Source organism: Triplophysa rosa, linkage group LG11 (assembly GCF_024868665.1).
Source record: "Triplophysa rosa linkage group LG11, Trosa_1v2, whole genome shotgun sequence".
Lineage (NCBI taxonomy): Eukaryota > Metazoa > Chordata > Actinopteri > Cypriniformes > Nemacheilidae > Triplophysa > Triplophysa rosa.
The window spans coordinates 15,841,759-15,865,756 of NC_079900.1; the positions used below are offsets into that span (position 1 = coordinate 15,841,759).

The 23,998-nt window shown below is 39.0% G+C and overlaps 1 protein-coding gene across 10 annotated transcripts in view; it reads right to left on the bottom strand.

Annotated features, from left to right (window-relative positions):
* The window catches only part of arhgap23a (Rho GTPase activating protein 23a), a 72,006-nt gene that overhangs the window by 34,813 nt on the left and 13,195 nt on the right, over positions 1-23,998 (bottom strand). For 3 of the 10 annotated variants that reach the window (XM_057345034.1, XM_057345033.1, XM_057345030.1), the window contains exon 1: positions 492-1,781. The exons of 2 other annotated variants lie outside the window; for them this stretch is intronic. In XM_057345034.1, the coding sequence (XP_057201017.1) occupies positions 492-740 (249 nt within the window). In that variant the 5' untranslated portion in view covers positions 741-1,781. Of the gene's footprint in view, positions 1-491; positions 1,783-23,998 lie in introns of those variants that run through there. 5 more of the 10 variants (XM_057345028.1, XM_057345027.1, XM_057345032.1 and 2 more) reach the window with 3 other exon arrangements.

Sequence of the window (23,998 nt, forward strand, 5' to 3'; positions counted from 1 at the left end):
CCACAAAGTCTGGTCTAAAGTGGTCTTGGATAAGAGGTAAATAACATTGAACGGAAGCTTTTAAGAAGCCTTTAAGGTAGATATGGAGAGTAGATAACATTCACACAATTTGTTCAATAAAGAGAGTAAAAAAACTCCCAAAGACATAATAAATAATTTGTTGGTAGTCAGTCTTTCCTCAATACGTTTATGCTTTAACTTAACTTTGAATTTATTTAGAAGGCTTTCGCCATTCAAATATTAACAGTTTCAGTAAAGTATTGCTGAAACAAACGCTTTGTTATAAGAAAATGAACGACAGCATGCATATTCTAGCAAATCTTGCAAATGAAACCTTTTAAAATGCTTTAAACTAAAGTATTACCCGTGTGTGCATATACACGCGAACACACACACACACACACACACACACACACACACACACACACACACACACACACACACACACACACACACACACACACACACACACACACATTAAAACAGCTTACCCTGTAGGTCTGTGAGAGTTTAGGCAGATCTCTGCCAACACTGATGCCATTTGTGCTCTCAGAAGTGTCGGCTTGGAGGTTGGAAATGTTTATTTGTGGTGTTTCCCCATGTAACACTGCCACCCAGATACAGCGAGGTTCAGGAGAGCTGCAGTCCACCCCCACCGCATCCTGAAAACACCATTCCTTACCCCCCAAACGCGGGCACACAGCGGGCATCGCCAGTGGCACCTGAGCCGCTGACCACATCACACATAAACGTACGGGAGTGTGCAGAAGCTCGCACGCAAACGCAAAGAAGCACAAGTCCTCCCCAAAAATCACAAAAGACCCATTATAATTTTAAAAGAATTAGGCAGCAAACAAGTTCAGAGGTGTCTGTTTTCTCCAAAAGAGAGGAAAAAGTCTAGACGTGGAACATGCCTAGATCTCCTCATGTTTTCTTAATCCGTGCCGCTGAGTTTCTTAAAGGATTCCAGAGTTAAACTTTTATCACAAACTCTGCACCTCCCACACTCACACACACACACATCCCAAATGTGTTACAAGCGCAGTGAGATAACCACAGATGAGAGAGATGCAGACACAAACTTCTGTCTGGCAGACGGTGAAATGTGTGTGCGGTGAGCACGTGGCAGTGCTGGCAAGATGCGGATCCAGGGAAGCCGGGGAAAAGGAAAATAAATTCAATCCGAGTTTTTAAAACACAGTCTTGCCCGTGTGCTGTGCTTCAATGATTTTCCTTTTACTCCTCGACTTACGAAATCATTCACCTCTCTCTCTCTCTCTCTCTCTCTCTCTCTCTGCCCTGAATGACTCTAACCTCCAGCTCTCTGTCACTATGAGTGGGCCGGCCCCTTACTTGTCTCTTACTCGCTTGGCTCTCTCTCTCTCTCTTTTGATCTTACACTCTTCATTCATTCATTTAGATCTTCTTTCATGCCTGTTTCCTGTTTGTATCTCTTTCTCTCTCTTTCTCACTTGCATGTTCTCATATCTCAGTTTCTCTTTCTTTTCAAGCTTTGTTTTCTTCTGGACGTCTGCATCCCTCTGGCTTTCTTTCTCTTTATCACTTTCATCTCGACGGTCAGCCCTCATCATTGTCTACTCCATAAAACTTTTGGCTTCTCCCCTCAGAGCTCTCAGATTTCTATATTATCTAATCTTGCAATTCCAACCATCTCTCGATACCAGAGCCTTTGTTCCATGGAGGGAAACAACATGAAAATAAACTAATTCTAAAGCCACGTGCCTTAAAGCTACGTGTCTAAACTCCACGTAAGTCCAACATGTTGAAGCTCTGCTAAAACCTGCTGCTGTTCCGAGAGCCCATTCTCTGTCTGTGTGTGTGGAATGTGAATCAAATTGAGCAATGCAACCCCCCCCCCCAGAGAATAATAATGACAAACACAATGAATCTGCTAGTAAAAACATTTCTTTCTGCCTCAAAGAGTCGGATAGAACATGAACAAAAAATACATCCAAACTAAATAAACACAATGAGTCAGTGAGAAAGAAGAAAACAAAAGACTGAGAGAAAAACAGAAAACAACAGAAAAAAAGCAGGCTGGCAGAGAAAAACACCAGTGGCAGATACCTCTCTGCAGCTGCTCTCTGCGGCCAGACGAACAGACCAAAACCAGCTGCTACTAAACAACACACACATATACTGTATATATAAACTTTTGCATTTTACAAAACAAAACTATGGTAATGGGGGCATGAAATTAGGACTGTCAAACGATTAATTCTGATTTAATAAAGGTTTGTGTTTACATAATATATATGTGTACTGTGCATATTAATTGTGTAATATAAACACATACACATACATGCATATATTAAAAAAAAATCTAAATTATAAAAATGTATAAATGTTTATATATTATTTCAATGATTGGTAAATATACATAAATACATGTACATATTTGCTAAATATGTATGCATGTATGTGTATGTGTTTATAAATACAAAATGAATATGCACACAGACGTACTGTATATTATGTAAACACAAACCTTTATTCTGGATGCAATGCCTGAAATAGATTTATCTTTATTACTAACTTGTGATCAAATCGACAAATTTAATTGGATTTGTGTCATGATTCATGACACATTTGAACCTTTTCTGAATTCATTTTTCAGATACAAACAGGAATACAGTAGATGCTCTATTGTTGTATGTAAACATGTGCTTAGTATGAGTGAGCGATACTTGAACAATAACAGTGACGTAAACACTATAATTTAACACAAAAGAGCACACATAACGTTAAACAGAACTGTAAACAAAACTGCATCCCTTATTAATAAACACCAACAAGTCTTTATAGTCTTCATAATGCCGCATTCCTTGCCTAAACCTTTCCAGAACATAAAAAAATATATTTCTTTTATGCACCCACACACAATCACACTGTCACCAACACAACATGAGACATGCACACAAAAAAGGTGACATGTACAGAAATATAAAAATAATCTACTGTATCAGGTCAATAACCATGTGAAATATTTAACCAAAGAGACAGGTGTCCACTCCAGTGTGTGTAAGAGAGTGACAGACAGCTGGCCATAGGTAAGATAAATCCCTCTCATTCAGCCTCACCAAACACACACACCTGAAATCCGTTACAAATGAAGACAGACTGGTTTCACCTGCCAACTGTTAGACGTGCACCAACACGAAAACATACAGCCAAAACCTGTACATGGTAAAAAAACACACAAAAAAGTAGACAGGACAAGCATACAATAAAACGTACATAAACGTCCTCACAGCAGGGAGCAACTACAATAATCTATATTGAAGATTAATTGTAATCGCTCTGAGTCACATATATGCAGCTCATACTTTATATTTAAACATGCCGACGAAAACACTTACGAGTACAAAAACTCTTTTGTGTTCTGATTTGTATTATAATAACAACAATCATATAATTGTAATTATACCATCTTAAATACACACGTGCTAACAAATCCAATCCATGCAAACCCGCCATCCCTCGCATGTACATATGCAATAAAGGCCTGGAGTGTGACAAATATTTGATCAGTTGTACTGTAATTATATAAATATCAAGACTTCATGTAGCCTAATCTTAACTTCATACTTCTTATCATCACCTCAGTGTCACCTGCATAAACTAAACAGAACAAGCAAGAGGACAGGAAGCGAAGTGGGAGAGAGAAGGGGGTGGGATCGGGAAAGGACCACGAGACGGGAATCGATCCCGGGTCACCCAATGTGCAACAGAGCCACATGTCGGGGGACTGCCCAAGAGGCTATCGGCTCTGACCTCTCGCTGTATCTTATTGTTTATCTCTCCTGAGGATTTTTAGTTGAAACATCCGAGACAACGTTGGTACATACTTTTGATGATCCTTTTATTAAGTGGCTATTTTCTTTTTTAACTAATCGCACTCGGTATGTTAAGGTACTATCTGATGGTAAATCAATAAGTATTGGTGCTCCCCAAGGTTGTGTGTGCGCTCCCATTTTGTTTACGTTATATACTAATGACTGTTTGAGCATGCACAAGAACAACTATATCATCAAATACTCTGATGATACTGTAATACCAAGTCTGTTAAAAAGAGATCAGAATATCCCAGAATATCAATCTGAAATCAGGAATTTTGTTCAGTGGTGTAATGCAAATCAGTTTATTGTCAATGCAGGGAATACTTAAAGGTATTTATGGTAGACCCAAGAGGATTAGGTGATCACAGTCCATTTATCATTCAAAATGATATCATTGAGCATGTGGATACCTACAAGTATTTAGGGGTGGTTATTGATCGCTCATTGACTTGGAAAGCCCACATTGACTACCTCTGTTCAAAATTTTAAGAAGACTTCAGTTGGTCGAAGTAAGTCAGGGGATTATGTTGTTATTTTATCAATGGTTTTAGGAAGTCTGGTAAATTATGGTATGCAAATTTGGTATGGCAATCTTACACTACAATCTAAAGCACAGCTTGCAAATCTTGTAAAAATTGCAGTGTAAGAGAATGTGTATCACTTCAATCTAGTTATGAGTCATTGGTCTTTAAGAGTGCACAGACTATAGTAAGTGATCCAGGCAAGTGTTATCGAGTTCCACTCTGTAGAGGTAATCGGTACAAGAAATCATACCTGTGTCTATTAATATTTTAAACATTAAGATGTAACAAATTGTCATGGTATTTGAATGATTTTATTGTTTATTGTGTATTGTATATTGTGTTGAATTGGAGCTTTGAGTCCAGGACAAATTTCCTGTAACAAGGACAATAAAGAATAACTCTAGCTCACTAACTTTGGAACAGAAACCTCAAAGCAATAATGTTTTCCTCTCTGGCACTTCATCTCAGAGAAAGACAAACATTTCCACAGAGCCCTTATGCTCAAATAAATACCCCTGAGCTCTGAAAGCTACATGAGCAGCACACGCTCTGATATGAGCAAATCTCCCTCATCCTCGCACACAAAACATAACCTCATTCATCAAGACATGCTGATGAAACAGATACAGATCTGTCTGTATCTTAGGTAAAGCTGCAAGATCCTTTCTTGAGAGGAAAGCTGTAGCCTGTCCCCTGCTGGTCACACAAGAGAGAAGAACATCTGAGAATTCAACCAACATTCCTAAATTATGAATGACTGAGAAGTGCATTATCAGGAGCAAAGGTAAAACTGCAGAAAAAACGTAAGAAAAAATGTGTGTTGATTGTTTTATTATAAGTCATTTAAAAAAGCTCTGGGTGACACGAAGACAGTTTAGACAATAGAAGATATGACGCATTATTTGGTCAGCACTAGATAGTAAGAAAGTCTAGACTGACTTTAATTTGTTATCACTGTGTGTATGTAGTTGTTTATGCATGTTTTAGTGTCTGGGTATGTTTTTGAGCCTGTGTAAAAACAGTTACTCTGCTTTAAACTGGTTAATTATAGCTGTAATCCTCAGCAAAGCCTTTGACCAATGAGCAACAGAATCTGAACATAATTACTTGTAGTGATAGACTCGACCAACAGAGGGCAGCACTAAAGCGCAAACCTGTCAAATTCATCTGAAGTCCAAAGTGGTTTCAGATGTTTAAACATGAAAATGCTTTCCCAGTAGGCTGAAGAAATTAAAAAGGTATTTATTCACCCACATGTTGATGAAAACCTGTATGTGACTCTTTCTTCTGTGGAACACAAAAGAATATATTTTGACAAATGTTTTGTGCATACAATGGAAGTCAATGGGGTCCAGTATTGTTTGGTTACCAACATTCTTTAAAATATCTTTTTTACGCAGCAGAAACAAAGTCAGCTTTGAAATGACATGAAGGTGAGTAAATGATGAAAGAATTTTCATTTTGGCACATCCAAATCCAAAATATTAAAACACTCTATCTCACTAAAGTAAGGTCAGTTTTATTTGTACAACACTTTATACAAGAAATATTGTTTCAATGCATTTTATGTGTAAAAAATTAAAATACCATCAATAACAAAGTCATCTTAAGATGTTTATATAACAGCCTATCGTCCTCTGGCCCTGCACATATTAGACACATTGCAGACTCGATATTAAATCTCAGATGATAAATATTATATATTTTGGCAAGAGGATAAAGATGTGCAATCATTACACAGCTGCTTATGTGATGGGATGTGAGTTGTGGGCATGAGAGGAAGTCACACCAGGGGTTTAGGGGTTTTGCACCTGTTCTACATGAAGACCAGAGAGATTAGAGCAGAAACTGAACACTGAGCAGATGTGGAAAACGCATGCATGCACGCACACATGCAAACATGTGCATGCACACGCATGAGGAGAGGTGACAAATGCTGAACCAAATAAGATGTTACAAAAGAAGACCAATAAGACATTCCAAAGTTCTGTCAAGAAAAGCATCGCACAATATGGACTTTCATTGCTGGCCTAATTAATTTATGCTTAACAAAAAAATCTACAACCAATAATTGAAATAATTTAACTTTAATCATTTGTGTCCCTGTGATTTAATACATTTAAAAGGGTTGCAAATTACTTGCATACATTCTCTTTTCTGAGGACCAAGACTGAAATTGTGTCAGGTATTCTTAGGTATGCATGTCAAATGGTATCACCCCAGAAATACACTGATATTTCATCATTATTCTAAAAATGAGTATTACCTTTAAAAATATATTTTGAAATATTCCCATCAATACTTCTATAACAAACTTATACCAATTTAATCAACTATCACTAATTTATGAAGCTAATTAAAGATGTAATATAAACTAAACTACTATTTGGAAATATTTTCAATACATTTCAAGTGTTCAGTGTTACATTTTTTTTCATAGATACAGTATATAATGTATAATATAACGTAATATACATACATGATTTGTATAAAGTAGCAGATGAAAGTGGGTGTATACATTTGAACATACTGTAAATTCAGTGCTAAAAGAAATGATTAAATTTATGATATTTATAATTAATAATACGATGTAAGACTATGCGCATGCATCGGGTCCTCTTGTGGACGGGCGTTGGAGACTGGCACAGAAGTCAGGAAATTGTTGAATAAAATTGTTGCTTTTGTTTTATTGTGCACCAAAAATATTCTTCTCACTCATAAAATGAAGGTTGAACCTCTGTAGTCACATAGACTATTTTAATGATGTCTTTAGATTTAACTTTCTGCGCTTTGAGTTGCATTGCATTGCTGTCTGTGGGGAGTCAGAAATCTCACTGATCTCCTCAAACCTATCTTAATATGTGTTCTGAAGATGAATAAAGGTCTTACGGTTGTGAAATGACTTGAGGATTAGTAATTCAAGACAGAATGTTTATTTTAACCCTGAATTAACCCTTTAACTGTAGTTACACTACGAGACACGATTATTTCTTGTTATGAGATGTTTTTTCAGCATTGAGAAAAATAAAACCACTTCAGCTGAACTTGTTGACCATCATGCTTGATTTTCAGTGTTAATGTATTCAACAAACAATGGTCTTTGGCTGTAGAAGCAACATGGTCAAGTGGTGTAACTGGTTTGTGTCAATTGGCGTAACCAGTATTTTTCATAAAAAAATAATTATATACAGGAAATACTATGTGCAATAAAAGAGATGCATCTATTTTAGTGTATTAATATGGTTTTTAGCCATTTTTACATGATTTGTACAAGATACTTTTTCAGCATACTGTATGTCCCAATAAATTCTGCAAAAACACATGTATGTTTAGAGATAAATTATATAAAATACATGTGTGTGTGATATTTTAAAATAACTTATTTATTTTGTTATTTTTATTATTTAGTATGTTTACATTCCATATTTTTACGAGTATGTTTGCATTCCATTAGAAGTTGACCGATTGATCAGACGGCCGATTAATCGGGCCGATTTGGGGGATTTTTTTATTAATCGCCATCGGCCGGTTGTGCTGCAAATTAGGCCGATTAACAGGCAGGTGCATCTGTGAGCAGCTAAGCGTTGTTGTGGAAGCGGCGACGCTGCCTCTTGCGGTATAACGCTGTGATGTCGCCCTCTGCCTGCTAACTTTTTAACTACCTGATAACTTCAAAAGAAAACGCCAAGACTTAAATTCTTTTTATCCTTCGTTCTTAATCTAGCCTTGTATATCTCATTGATTAAATATGATGCTACTTGAGAATGTGAGTAACTTTTTGGACTCTATTGTTAGCGAGCCTTCAATCACATAGTTTAGGCGACATGTATGCACGGGTACCAAAACCTGGTGACGAGCCCATGCGGCTAAATTATTAATTATTATTAAATTATTATTTCTGGCTAAAACGTGCACGTTAACTTTCCTGCTTAAATGTGTCTGCCGGTCGGACTCTGTTTATACTTGGTATTAAGATATGTTTTGGTCGATCTTTCTATCAAATGAACGAAAAGTGCACACAATTTACAAATGAACGTGACCGGGGCAGATAAACATACAGAGAGAAGCATTTTTTTCTGCTCTGACAGCAGTGAGTCACGCTGAACACTGTAAAGCTCAGTTTATACTTGTGCGTAGGACTTACGCCGTAGCCTCTACAACGTAGGCTACGTGTTGGTTTTAATTTATACTTCTGTGTTGTTATCCGCGTCAACAGGCAATGACCACTAGGTGTCAGTGTCCACGCACGTGTTGCTTGTGTACCAAGCCAAGAGCCGAATAAGAAGCAGCTCGTTTGAGAAGCATTAGCAGTGATAGCAGCAAGTGAACAGTCACTTTTGTTGCAGCTTGAGATGTTAAATACAGAAGAACAAATCATTTAATTCATTTGGAAATGTGTTTGAGTAAACATGATGCTATCGCAGAGTTTTTTGACCTGAGGGAGGGGTTCAAACGGACCAATCACAGTCCGCGTTGAGTTGACGCGTTGTTACATTTTTGGAGAAGTGTGGGTCAGGCTACGGCGTAGGGTACGCAGCTCTGCGTAGGTCCTACACACGAGTATAAACTGAGCTTTAGTGTGTGTTAGAAATCTGAAATGATGAGAAAACATTCTGCTTGCTTAAGTTATTAACTTTTAAGTCTTCAGCCAAAGTTTAAATCCTGACTTGTTGTTTCCCCTCGTTTATGCATTATGTCCGTAGGTGGTCTTTTGTGGCTGTTTAAACGCATTCAACCACAAGAGCGTCTACTTTCCTGTCAGGCTTTCTACTGTCCCATAAAATAGTAAAAGGCTAAAAGCTAAATATAACTAAAAACGTTGGTTTTGAGCAGCAGGCTGTGTAATATGAGTGATTTTTTTATTTTTGATTGCACTTACATTATGACCATTTTACTAATAGCAGTGTCTGCCAACAAACATAAACAAAAAGCATGCTTCAGAACAGTTTGAGAAGGTGCTTAAAAGTTTTGATCAATGTATTATTACTATGAATTAGACTGCTATCTTGTACCCTGCAATAAACACTTACTCAATCTTTCTCAATCAAGTGAATGTCTTCAATAAATCTTTAAATTTAAGCAATATTCTGTAACACTTCTTATTACTTAATTAGATTTTATGAGATAAAGGTGGAAAAAAGAAATTCGGCCAAACATATCGGCCTCATATATAGGCCATTGGCTGGCCTGATTTCTAAAAATCAGCATCGGCAAGAGAAAAACCCATATCGGTCGACCTCTACATTCCATCTGGGTGGATCAAATCTTTAATATTTCTTATTCTTTGCCAGTTACACCATTTGACATTTTTAGGTACCTTCAGTCTTAACTTTTATTTAAAAATGGTGCAAATGTTATTTGTAATTACACAAAACCAACATAAATACACTAAGTACATTTGACAATATCTGATACATGATACATGAAAAGATTTTTAATTTTCTCATCTTGCCAACCCTGTTTTGTCACTGACACATACTAAAAAATTAAGCTTTGTATTTGAATAGGGTTGGGCCGATAGACGATGACATCGTCCATCGCCGATGGGTGACAGCCATCATGATGTTGGGCCGGCATCGTGATTCCCCTGCATGATGCAATTTTCGTCATCAGGAGTGTCCGCGGTGGTCCACACATCCCGTCCACGTACAGCACATTCCCAAGACAAATGTTGATAGCCCAGTCCACAGTATGACATTCTGCGCATGTGTCGAGCTCATCCATTCATGCTTATCCGCAGTTGAGTATGATTTGGAAGCTGCGCGACACGTGTGTGCGCGAGACGGACGTAGAAATTGAACTCAAACAGTGAATCGTGTTAATGCGCTCACGTTGTGTAAACTTGTCAATGACGACCTGAACTGTGCGCATCCACAATGGCAGCGGGAAACATCAGTGCCGCGTGACCCGCGCAGTTGACTAATCACACACACACAGCCTACACTGGTGGGCTCACGGTCTACTCGTCTTTCCACATGAAATAACAACCGGAAGAAATTCCAAATTTGCAGGTCGTACATGTGCGAGTACTTGTGAAAAAAAATCATGCTGTCTTGAAAACTGGTCACAAAATGTGTTTTGGTCGCAGTCTAGAGCACTGATGTATTTGTATTTAATGTTTTGGCAGATGGCCATCTAGCAAACTGATATGCCCCGCCCCCCGATGTCATCGTCCATCACGATGTTTCACTGTAGGCATCGTCCGATGCCAATTTGGTAGACATCGCCCAACCCTAGATTTGGAGAGTTGATACTGATCCTAGAACAGCAGACAGACACTCTTTATCCCAAAGCAGTAACCAGTATTCCCTATCAATTTCTATATTCATATATACCTCAGCCCGATATCTAAAGAGTTTCTCCTCACCAGCATCCACCTCACCTCTGACCCCTTTTAACTCAACTGTGAAATCATACTGCACTAAAAATACATACGGCATCAGTCTGAGCATTTAGGCCCGGTTTCACAGACGAGGCTTAAGGCTAGTCTCAGACTAAAAGGAATGCTTGACCTGTCATAACTGAATATAACTTGCCCAGAAATATATTAAAATATATCAGTGCCATTGTTTTGTCTCAAGATGCTCACCAGTAATGTATTCTTCTAAGGCATTTTCATAAAAGCGACATAAATATCTTAATTCAAATAAGGCATAGTCCTGGCTTAAGCTAAGCCATGTCTATGAAACCGGGCCTTCGTGTCTGCGTGAACGGTGTTTAAGAGTCTGTGTGGTTTTCTTTCTGCATTGCTGAATTCCACATCAGTACAGCTGCCTTAACAACCACACCCCATCGCCATGGCAACCATGCCTCCTTGCAAGCGTCAATATTTCCACAACCCAAAGGGTTACGGGGCACTAAGCAAAAATAATCAACCTACACTAGACGTTTAAGCAACCAAAAAACAAATTATGTATCTACAGGGAGAGTTGGTTCTTGTTTTTAGACTCTACAAAAACAGTTGTGTGTGTGGTTGTCTTTAAATAGCACGTTATGATTATTAAACGCTGATTAAATGTCTACATTTAACTAAAAATTAAGCCTATAGGCAACTCTCTCTGACTCGAATGGTATAATTTTAAGTGAATATACGTTTAAAAAACAAATGTAGACCATTTGACAGTAGAGAACTGTCAGAAAAACACAGCATGTTTATATAGTATATTGTCCCTGTAAAACATTTGGACATAAGGGGGTTAACCCAGCAAAGTAAAAATCACATCTGGTGATATCAACCATCTCGCTTCTCTTCTCTGAACTGCTGTTCTGTAAGTTCTGCTTTATTCACCTCTTACTTCTCAAGAAACTTCCACTTCTCTTAATCATGTCCTGCTCTCCGTCACCCCTCTCACTGTGATTTCTGCCTGGCTGCTGAAGAGCTCCAGAGAGAGAAAGCATGTTGTGGTCAGAAGAGGCCCTGCACCCCCACATCCACCCCTCATCCCACAGGCCTGTGTCTGCTGGGCCTCTTCAGCTCACTCAGTCTCATGTAATTAGCAGATGTAAATTATAATGTTGGGCTATATGGATGACGTGTTTCTTTCCTTTTTTCTGTGTATGTGTATGTGTGTGTGTTCACATCTGCAGAACTGTACATGTGGACCCTGGCGGCTGAAACTTAAGCCTTCCACTGGGATAAAAGTAATGAGGATCACAGAATGTAATAAATAACGAGAGGAGGAAAGAAGAGAAGAGACACGGACTTGATTAAACCATGTGTCAGGTCGCACATTTCTAGTAAACATATAAAGTCTTATCAACAGATAATTTCAGTTTCCTGTCCTAAAAATGACACGCGTCGCTCACACATAAAGACACATAACGCAGACATTATGCTTCTTGCTATCAGCTCATCTGTGCACTTTTTCCGGTTGCTTATGTGCAGAGATACAGTCTGTGTGTTTGTGGGGGCGCTCGGATAGGTGCATTGTCCCCCGGCCTCTTGTTGTTGCCATGTGAGATTCATGTTAACAGACCCGGCAGACTGAGGAGTCACGCAAATGTTGATTACAGATGTGGGCAGCACTTCCTGTTCTCCTTCTCAAGGCGGAAAAGTAAGATTAAGCGAGAACCCCTATGCCAGTCTCTATGATATCAGTTTCTTAACCTCATCCTTAAACACTGTGCCTAAAAATGACCAAAAAATAGAACTTTACTTCATCTTTTGATATTTAAATTTAGTGTGCATGCAGTTTTGAGGAACGTACAGCCATTTCCCAAACTTCTAGAAAAAAAGCAAAAATAAATCAAATCCCTGGATCAAAAAGCTGAACTCATGAACACATGACCACCCACATTTACAAAACAATGTGGTGTTAGTCAATTTCATGTGAGAAAGTCTTGAAGGCACAACAGCCATTGGGGTCAGAGAGAGGGGAGAAATCTTTTTAATAAAAGAAACTACATTGACCTCAAGCGCAAATAATGTAAAAAAATGAAATGCATGCCCTCTTTAAATAACACGCTTAAGTTTGTTGCAAACAACAACATACTACTTTACTATACAACGATCAAATGTCTAACACATCAATTCCACTAGCAAATCAAGCTGTACATTAAAGAGTACATTCCTCAATATTTTTAAGGGCTTATTTTGGTTTATGGAGTGTCCGACAACAAGTTTATGTACATACATGATGTAAAAATACTATTATTTCGTAATAATAAGCAGTTTTTATTACCTTACTTCTTGACTGACTCTCAAATGATTCGTTCCGCGATTCATCTGTGTAATCTCCGCCTTTCCGCCAGCGTAGTCTGATCTGATTGGTCAGATAGTGTAGTCTGCTGTGATTGGTCAGATGGTCTAGTCTGCTGTGATTGGTCAAATGGTCTAGTCTGCTGTGATTGGTCAAACGCGTTCAGCATGTGTCGCAAATGGACCGCCTATCATTACTGCTGTATTACGGTTTGCAGGTGGTTGGATATTAACAGTGTATAGAGAGAGATGGCGTCGATTTTACCTTACCAGTTCGAGCCCGAGTCTGACGAATCATTCTTTAATCCTTATACAGATGCCAGTAAGAAAAAGGACTGTTTTAGACACTTCTCTTGTAACAGTTAGTTATCACGGCATACAGTGTACGGTGTTCGTATCTTCAGATGTTATTATAACTATAGTACACCACGCAGTTCTTGAAATAAAGACTTTGCGAGTTAATATGGTTGAACACTTACATTAGCGCAACGAGTTTATAGCTAACGTTAGGTAAACAAACAGTAACAACCCCAAAAATAACGGTAACGTTAGCTAAACACAGACATGAGATAACGTCACACAAATTTAATTTTAAGTAAAGACAAAAATAAAGAGTCACACTTACAGGTTGTGATTCGGTGGAGCTTACAGGTCCAAATAAAGTTGGTATTGCAACATCTTTTAAGGAAAGACGTTTAATGTATCCTGCAGTAAAGGCGCCAAGATTGATGAAGCAATCTTCGGTAAAATGACGCGCGCAAAGTAAAACGTTCGGTTTATACTCCTTTGGTGTCGTTTGAAAAATAAATAGTAACCATTTTTTCCTCAGAAGTTCTTCCTTTGGTAGTGAAAATAAGACTGACTTAGTTTCACTACATAGAACACAGCTTCTCTTAGACATGATGCACACGTCACGAACGAGCTAGTACAGTGTTTGGGGAGGAGAGAGTTAAGTTTTCGCAGTCAGTAGGCGGGGATTTTTCTAGTGACGTAGGTACATTGTGGTTAAAGATTCGGACAGGTCATGGCTTGTTCGCGTGATTCAGAGTCGATTACCTTTTTTATAAGCTAATAACTTTGTTATTCGTTCACCTTCGGATTTACAACTTGGCAGATTGCTTACATTCAAACACGGCAAAATTAAACACTTCATGAAATGTATTTTTTATGATCTCGAGGAATGTACTCTTTAAACTCTTTCGCTTCCGGTAAACACACAGAAATGCAAAACTCAAACAAACTGACTTAAGGGCATGTTATGGTCATGCGTAGGACCTACGCCGTAGCCTCTACACCGTAGGCACCGCGTTAGTTTTCATTTATCCTTGTGCATCATTGTCCGCATCGACAGGCAATGACCACTAGGCGCCAGTGTCCACGCGTGTGTTGCTTGTGTAACCAAGACAAAAGCCAAAGAAGAAGCAGCTCATTGTGTACGCTGTCTGAGAAGCATTAGCAGTGATAGCGGCAAGTAAACAGTCACTTTTGTTGCAGCTTGAGATGTTAAATACAGAAGAACAAATAATTTATTTAGATAATTCATTCGGAAATGCGTTTGAGTAAACATGACTCTATCACAGAGTTTTTTCACCTGATGTCTGCGTAGGGTCCGCATCGAGTTGACGCGTTGTTACATTTTTGGAGAGGTGCGCGTCAGGCTACGGCGTAGGGTACTCGTCTCTGCGTAGGCTACGCCGTACCTACCCTACCGTGTACACACAACGCACAACTATAAACTGCACTTTACAGTACATTTTATCAGTAGGTTGTCTCTATGGGAATCAAACTCATGACCTTTCCATCACTGGCGATGTTAAACACGGTTTAGAAATGCACCAGCAGACCTACACAAACAGCTGAGAGAGATAGAAGAGGACCGGAGAGTGAACTGGGGAGGGAGTGAAATGTGTATTCACAGATTTCATCTGACAGATAACCAAATAAGGCAGTAACTCAAAGAAGAGTCCGAGAAAGAGCTGAAAGGATCAATGCAAGAGGCACGAGGTATGGTGGAATGTTGGAGTCATAAACAAGATGTCCAAGTGTTAAGAACTTTTAAAAGGACCATGAAAATACTAAGAAACAGATTTTGACTTCCCACATTTATATCTCACTTTCTATTTAGGATTCAGGTCATCCTTTCTAAACGATAGTGTGAATTACTTTACATCGGTAACAACTACGCAGAGGTTATGCTGCATCTAGTTGAATGTGGAATACTTATATCTCTTCACACCATAAAGGCGTTTCACTGCTTGATGCTCAGAAAATGTTTTAATTTCAACTGTGTATAACTAACTCCTTTGAGACAGTATATATACAGTACATGTGGTCTTGTGGATTTCTACCTTTCCAAGTTGGAAGTTTTACTGCATTTCCAAGCAGGAAGTTTCAAAGTTAAACGGGTCACAGAATTAACCAATCACTTACATTTGTGCATTTGGCACTTTTATCCCACGTGACTTACACTGGTATACATTTTATTCTGGAAACTGAACCCACAATCTTTTGTGCTGCTAATGATACTAGTATCATTTACATCTATATAAATCTAAAAGGCAGCAAACACATCCTAATTCTGAAGGTCAGAAAAAGTCAAGAAATACTAACGTTAACTGCTTAAAATACTAATGTAAACGGCTGTAAATTATGAAAAAATTCAGCATTTAAATTATAAATTGAAGTACTCAATTGAAATGATAAAAAATATCCATAATAAACAAACGTAAGTATAACTGGACCTAAATGCAAAAATGAAAAAGAAGGTCATTCTGATTGATGGATGAATATAACAGGGGAAGACAGACCGGCACAGAAAGCGAATGATATGAAGTTTTGGTAGAAGCTCCATCCTCCCTGCCCTCAGGCTGTAGCTCTCTCTGCCTATGCTTGGCTTATCTCCACATCAGCCGCTCCAGTAAGGCAAGTCCCAGGCTCCAATCCCGGCCTGCCTGGACATGCATCCTAGAGAAAAACATCTCATCCCATAATGCAGACACAGCGAGGGATGTTTGTGTTTGGGGGTCAGGGTTGCATGTTCAGTCATATACAGAATGCGAGCCTTTATTAAACTGTGTATTTTTGAGTGTGTTTGTCTGTATAACTGGATTTTGTGTCTAAATATGGATAAAAATGAGGATGAGATCAACAAGTTTGTACATGAACTTTGGATCAGGATAAAACATTTCAGTTTTATCTAGATCATGCTTTTTTAATTAGGGCAAAAACACATTTAAAATTTAGAAATACACCGATATATCATTTTTATGTATGTCAACATGCCCTACTCATTATATATTCAACTGGACAATGACCTCACACCTTGGACTACAGCTAAATATACAATATGATTGATCTGTCTCTGTATCCTTTTCTTCCTTCCTGCTTCCTCCATTACAGTACTTTCTCTCTTGCCCATACACAAACACACACCAGCTGTGTACCATCAACAAGCTGAGCTGTATTAGCTGCTGTGTCCTCTGTGTTCTTCTGAAACAGAGAGCCATTATGTGATTCCCATTATGCCTACGCATCCAATACCAATAACAGCCCTGAGCTCTGCCCAACTGCCCTGCTATTCCTTTACTTCTGCTCTAGTTTTCCACTCTCGCTCCTTCTGCAGGGCACACAGAAATGTTCATGCAGTGGGAGGAAAGGCATCTTCATCACCCTCACCCAAACATGGCCCTCTACCCACTCTGCTCTGACAGATATGGAGTGTTGACTTTTGCTCCAATATCACAATCAAGCATGCAAACCATTTGACGGACTAACAGAGAAATATTGTGTCAAACTGGTCAGGGTGTTCGGAAAAATACTCTTGAGTATCAACCTGGGATGCATTGATATGGTTCAAATTTGATGTAGCTGTCATCACTTTATTCCTCTTTTTATTTGCAAACTGATTAAATCGTGCAATTATTTTCTACAGCAGAGTATAGTTCTGATTTTAATTTTATTGTATTTTTTATTAATATTTTAAATTAGCTTTTTGTAACATGCTTATGTCATTTTATTATTTATTTGTATTTTTTATGTTGCTATATAAGATTAATTATTTTTTTATTTAATTTTTTATTATAATTTTAGTGTCTTAAACTTATCTTTGTGTTTCTTTTTTTGTGTATTTCTGAGGCAACATATTCATTTAAAAAGAGTAACTAAATTTTAGTCAACTAAAATAACCCTCTTCTACAGTTATAACAGGAAGAGAAATATTTACACTAATATATACTAACATACATCCTATGGAAAATTCTTTACACACACTTGCTTAATAGCACTCTGAATATATATTTTTCAGTTAGTTTCTTTAAATATGCATCTATGTATTCCAGCGGTTCTCAAACTGGGGGCTGATGGATCCCGGGGACACAGATTTTGTGGCATTTTATGAAATATAGAAATTTACCATAAATTATATGCAATCAAACATCAGAAAAATAAGCCCACCAACCAAAATAATTTATGTGTATAAACGAATATGTTTTTGGTTTAATTAAAATTATAAGTTTAAAATTATAAGTCTTTATTTGGGGGGGGCGCAAAGCGATGCACACTACACAAAAGGGGCCTTACAACGAAAAAGTTTGAGAACCACTGATGTATTCTATATATTTCACTTTTTTTTCTTTTGTCAATACTGCATTAATATGAATTTAATATGAAGCCACTTTGCAACAATGCAAACTGTAAAAAGAGCTATAGAAATTTTGGATTTTTGGATGGATTTTGGATTCAATTTATTGTCATTGCACATGTACAAGTACAAGGCAACGAAATGTGACCTCTGCATTTAACCCATCCAGAGAGTGGTGAACACACGTACCCCCGGAGCAGTGGGCAGCTATCACTACAGCGCCCGGGGAGCAAGTAGGGGTAAGGTGCCTTGCTCAAGGGCACCTCAGTTGTTACCCGCCGGCCCTGGGAATCGAACCGGCAACCTTCTGGTCATGAGTCCGACTCTCTAACCATTAGGCCACAACTGCCCCTACATACATTTCAATTGAATAAAACCACAAAATAATTAAATAAAACATTAAAACATATGTTGACACAGGTCACGTTAGCAACTCAACCAAAAAGATGACAGTGTTATCAATATCATAACACCTTATTTTTGTAGTAAATAACTTCAGTATTTTAGAAAATAACCTTTTCCATGGTTTTTGTACAGAATTCAAGCTAACTTGTGTTGACTATAATCAAACGGTGAACCTATATGCACAAGCATGCTTGCAAACAAACACAAGCTCGTGCCTGCATCAGTCACATGACTCTCTGGTTGAGAGAGACAGAGTTACTGTTATGGCTATTACCACAGAACACAGGCCACTGGAGTCGCCGCATGCTAAAAAAATCACGAACATGAAGACAATTTGTGTAATGGTTCCTCAGGTTCACACCGGGTTATCGAGAGGGCGAGAGCGAGCGAGGAGATCAATAAGTAGTCCATTATATGTGTTGTCATCCGCTGGGAGTAGTTGTGGAGGCCAACGCCCATCTGGGGCTCAGCGTTCAACATCTAAAGCCTACAGCGATTCATTCTTCAAGCACAGCTCCAACATTACCGGCCCTCCACAATGCGACTAACACTCCCCGAATAAAGACCAATCGCACGCACACATACTGCTCACACATGTCTTACACTTTGCTTCTGCATTTCAATACCATGAGTCAAGCGATATTGGATGGGTGGAGGGTTATTATGACATTCAGGCAGCAGTAATGTGACTGCAGTTTAGACACATAAGTAATAGGAAGTTACTATTATGCTATTGAAGGTCACAGACATGATATTGAAACCCACAGGTCAGCAGTGGATGATGTGTGTGTCATCTTGCCCCACACAGACCCTTGGACTTCTCAGAAAGGCAGCTGATCTAAATTTGGGTTTGTAGCATCATGGAGAAGTGTGCATCAATTCCTGAATCACTGCATAGATTCCTGAATTCAAAGAAGCACTAAAGTGATCTGAGAATGAGATGAGAGAGAATTGAAAACACTCTCTTACTGGACATTATGGCCCAATCCCAATTCTATCTTCTACCGCTTCGCCTACCCCTCGCCCCTTCACCTTGCCCCTTGAAACAAAGTGGCAAGGGGAAGGGTTACAAATTTTCCACTAAGAAATGGGACACCACTACTACACTGGTATATGTCATCACACGTCATTGCTAGCTCCTAACGTTACGTCAGAGGAAATGCGCCGATGCACCGGGTATATGACATAAAAAAGATATTTTCCCAGAGTCCAGACCCCATCAAACAGCATCAGTCTGACCCCACAGGTACTCGAAATAGGAGCAGATCTCTGCAGCCTTGTTCCAACATCTAGTAAAGACAGAGGAGTGGAAGCCATGATGACTAAAACTCATGGTTTCATGTTAAACAAGAATATGGGTGTGGTGCTTGTGTGTTCACATACTTTTGGTTATATATATAAAGTATCTCACAGAAGTGAGTACACCCCTCACATTTTTGTAAATATTTTATTATATCTTTTCATGTGACAACACTGAAGAAATGACACTTTGCTACAATGTAAAGTAGTGAGTATACAGCTTGTATAACAGTGTAAATTTGCTGTCCCCTCAAAATAACTCAACACACAGCCATTAATGTCTAAACCGCTGGCAACAAAAGTGAGTACACCCCATAAGTGAAAATGTCCAAATTGGGCCCAAAGTGTCAATATTTTGTGTGGCCACCATCATTTTCCAGCACTGCCTTAACCCTCTTGGGCATGGAGTTCACCAGAGCTTCACAGGTTGCCACTGGAGTCATCTTCCACTCCTCCATGACGACATCATGGAGCTGGTGGATGTTAGAGACCTTGCACTCCTGCACCTTCAGTTTGAGGATGCCCCACAAATGCTCAATAGGGTTTAGGTCTGGAGACATGCTTGGCCAGTCCATCACCTTTACCCTCAGCTTCTTTTGGGGTCGTTATCATGTTGGAATACTACTTTGTGGCCCAGTCTTCGAAGGGAGGGGATCATGCTCTGCTTCAATATGTCACAGTACATTTTGGCATTCATGGTTCCCTCAATGAACTGTAGCTCCCCAGTGCCGGCAGCACTCATGCAGCCCCAGACCATGACACTTCCACCACCATGCCGTGACCAGTATGAGTGTGTGAGAGCGATAACACCAAATTTAACACACCTGCTCCCCATTCACACCTGAGAATTTGTAACACTTAAGAATCACATGACACCGGGGAGGGAAAATGGCTAATTGGGCCCAATTTGGACATTTTCACTTAGGGGTGTACCAGGGCTCTAGAGTGTGACCACGTGCGACCTAATTTCTCAGTGGTGAACGGTTCTCGCACTGGTGCGACCAGCCGTTCGAGGGGGAAAAAAAGTCTTTGCGAAAGTCTCCCTGTGGTTCAACAACAGACACATTAGGCCCCTATCGTGGTCTAAACCAATCAGAAATAGTGAAGGGCGGACCCCCCTCTGATTGGCCATGGTCCAGATATTCCTGTACGTGTGTGTACGTTTGAAAATGCGTGTGCTGCAGTAAGACAGAGAGATGTGAGTAGCCTAGGCCCATCAGATAAATGGAGTGGATGTAGCCGCGGATGATGAGAGAAGATGAAAAGAACGATTGACAACTTTTTTGTTAAGAATGTTAAGTTAAGGCCTGATCCGTCCGAAAATCATAACCAATGCTCTGACACGCTAGACTGCGACTAAATGGTCGCATTTTGTGACTATTTTTCCTGCAAGTGTGACAAGTTTTTCTTAATGGTCGCACCTGTACGACTGCCAAACTGATCAATATATAATTTTTGCGTATTATAAATTGAATGCGCAGAAATGTTATATTGCGCAAGCGGCGCATTCAGTCACTCATTTTCATCTCCCCTCCTTCAACCATTCACTTATCTATCAGTGCCCCTGCCCCCAAAGACGTAATTCGCGGGTAAGAGGCAAAGGACCGAAAGAGCAGACGAGAGAAGCTCTCAATCTTGCAACTGAAATAAATATGCAGAATACAAGAATTTCCCCGGCTAAGGTACAAAACAGCAGAGATAACGAAATGTGTTGCAAGTACTATGCATGTGAAGCTAATGCAGGAAACATGTGTTTAAACTTCAAGCACTAAACTATTGTATAAAGCTCTCTAACAATACTGCAAAGCACACAAAATGTTATACATCACGCTAAATACTATTTATTTGTAAGTCGCTATTGATAGAAGCCAAACGTGTATCAATGCAGCTTTCATGAAGAATAATCACTAAAAGCCTTCAGGTCTCGCGGGTTGTTTGAGATATGCGCGCGCCCAGAGAGTCAGAGCACAAAATACTAAACGGAGTTCTCTTTCACGCCTTCTTACTCTGAAACGGACATATAAACACAAAATAACGTGAAAATTCCCATATTAACAAGAAACATTGTAAAGGTATTCAGTTTCGTGACCAAACAGTTGGGAAACAAAACACATGTGTGTTCCAGTATGGCCCTGTCATAAAAGGCGCACTACGGTCTTGTGGACCTCCTCCGAGTCCACACATGATGACGTCAGGATGTGCAGACCTATAGGGCACTAGGCACGAGTCCACAAGGGTACATGGGAGTGCATTTTGGGACAGTCTTAAGGACATCACGCCGGAAAGAGCAAGCGGTGCGTTCTAATCACTCTCGCGGTACTTTGTTGTCATTCGCTGATCAGTCTGCGCAGCGCCGCGTGAAGTCGACCACTTGTTGTCCCATTGTTGTTATTTGGGACTGGAGCTGCCGGTTTTTATTGTTCTGTATTTCATATGTTTGTATTTCATATGTTGATATGCCACCCGAGCATTATGCAATAGATACTTATGTTTGTAATGCATTCATTTGTCATGACATCATGAATGTCTATTTATTAATTTGTTTAACCTATACTTAATGTGCATAATGTGTTCTTAATATGCATATAGGTTGTTAGTTAATATTTCTCTATAATACAGAAGCTGTGTTGTTCAGCCTTACAGAGCCCAGAGACAACTAGATATGTAGTAGATAGAACTACAACAAAACATGGCTTATTACCTTAAGTAAGAAAATGCACCGCATTAAATTATTTTATTCTTGAATAGCTGGCTTAATAGAAAATAAATAAGCAATAATACGAATAAGTAACTAATTAATAAATTAATTTAGAATTTTATCAAAACATACATTTAAAAATGTATCCGTCATGTTTACGTATATGTCTGACATCCACGACACTCCTCCCATCCGTTCTGTGATTATCAATAATGCGATTATTTCCAATAATCAGAGTGCGGACTTAATCGCAGTAACATGTTTACATGACATGAGAACACCTCTTTGCTCCTGTTTACATGGAAGTTTGATTAGTCTGATTATTTGCTATAATACGCAGCACAAACTAGGGCTGGGCAATATATCGTTCGATTCTTATGCTCTCAGTTTCTCAATGAATTAAGGTTAAATGCCGCCTCATCTGAAAGCCAGAGGGCGCTCTTGCGCAGAAACTCAGAATATGGGAAACAGAAGAAGAACGATAAGTTCCAGGAAATGCCAATGGTCATATTCTATCACTGTTCTTCAAACCTTTTCAGGTATTTTCATGATAATAAAGTATATTTATAGTGATGATGTTTGACGAGTGTTGCTTTTTCAAATGCACTTTATAAACGACTCAATCTCATAGTGATTTTAGATCGAGCAGTACTTCCTACTGATCAAAGAGCCGTAGTTCATGGAAGAGCTGTGCATAAAACACAGAATAGATTTCAGAATCGATTTAGACATGTATAATTAGCGTGAATCGCGATATATATCGCCCAGCCCTAGCACAAACGATGATCTCAGATACAGTAGGTGTGTGTTACTGTTTTAATATATTCGTGTCAAATGCAAAACACCGTTATGTGGACGTATTTTCTGGTTATTCAGCGCCGTGATGAATAGAAATATGATGGGAAATGCCTCCGCACCGGTGTTGTACGCTGTCATTGCGTTTGCGCTGTTTCTGTATTAAGGTAAGGAGCAGAGACTGCTGACAGCAAGTTGTGTTTATGAATTTTCGCTTAAGATGCGTGAAAGAAGCACATGTGCACCTTGATCAGAGCAGCATAAATGCGATTAAGGTGTTTACATGCCTTCATATTGCGATTAAAACCGGCGTACATGCTACTTCGATCATGCTTACTGTGATTATGAGCTTAATCACATTATTTAAATCGAATGATTGCGTTTACATGAGGTTAAGTGTAATTGCATTGCCAAAATCCTATTATAATCACATTATGAAAATGTCATAATGTAGTCAATGACTCTCTGAGTACAATACAACTTCAACTTTAACCAAGTTAAAGGTAACTATTAAGTGTTCAACATTACGCAAAGCATCTCTAAATGACCGTATGGAGAAAGTCAATGCCTGAGTGCTAATGGACCTCCGCTCTATGGGCTCTAAGCCTCATATATTCTCTCTCTTTCTTCTTCTCTCTCTCTAACATACACACATTTTCCATGCAGCAAGTGATGTAAGCTACAATCCAGCCAGAGCACATCAAAACTTCATCAGAACTTTTCTTCCATCCATCTCGATCTCTGTCTTTCAGTCAGGTCATCATGCACAGCTCATTATGAAAATCTCAGTGGCAATTTCAAGATGAATGTTTAAGCACAGATTTACAAAGAAATCATCGGTCACTTTCACAGCATGAAATGAGGCTGGAGTGCACAGGCTTCTGTTTGTAATGGGCGGCTCTGCTCATGTTCAGCTTTGAGATCTTTCCAGTTTCTGTAGCTCAAATAGTACAGCATTGCAACAGCAGCACAAACCTAATGGCTTCAATTTCCAGGGCACACACAAATTCATAGAATGTATAGCAGTATAGAGATTAAATGTGACTGTGTAATTTGCTTCGGATAAAAGCGTCTGCCAAA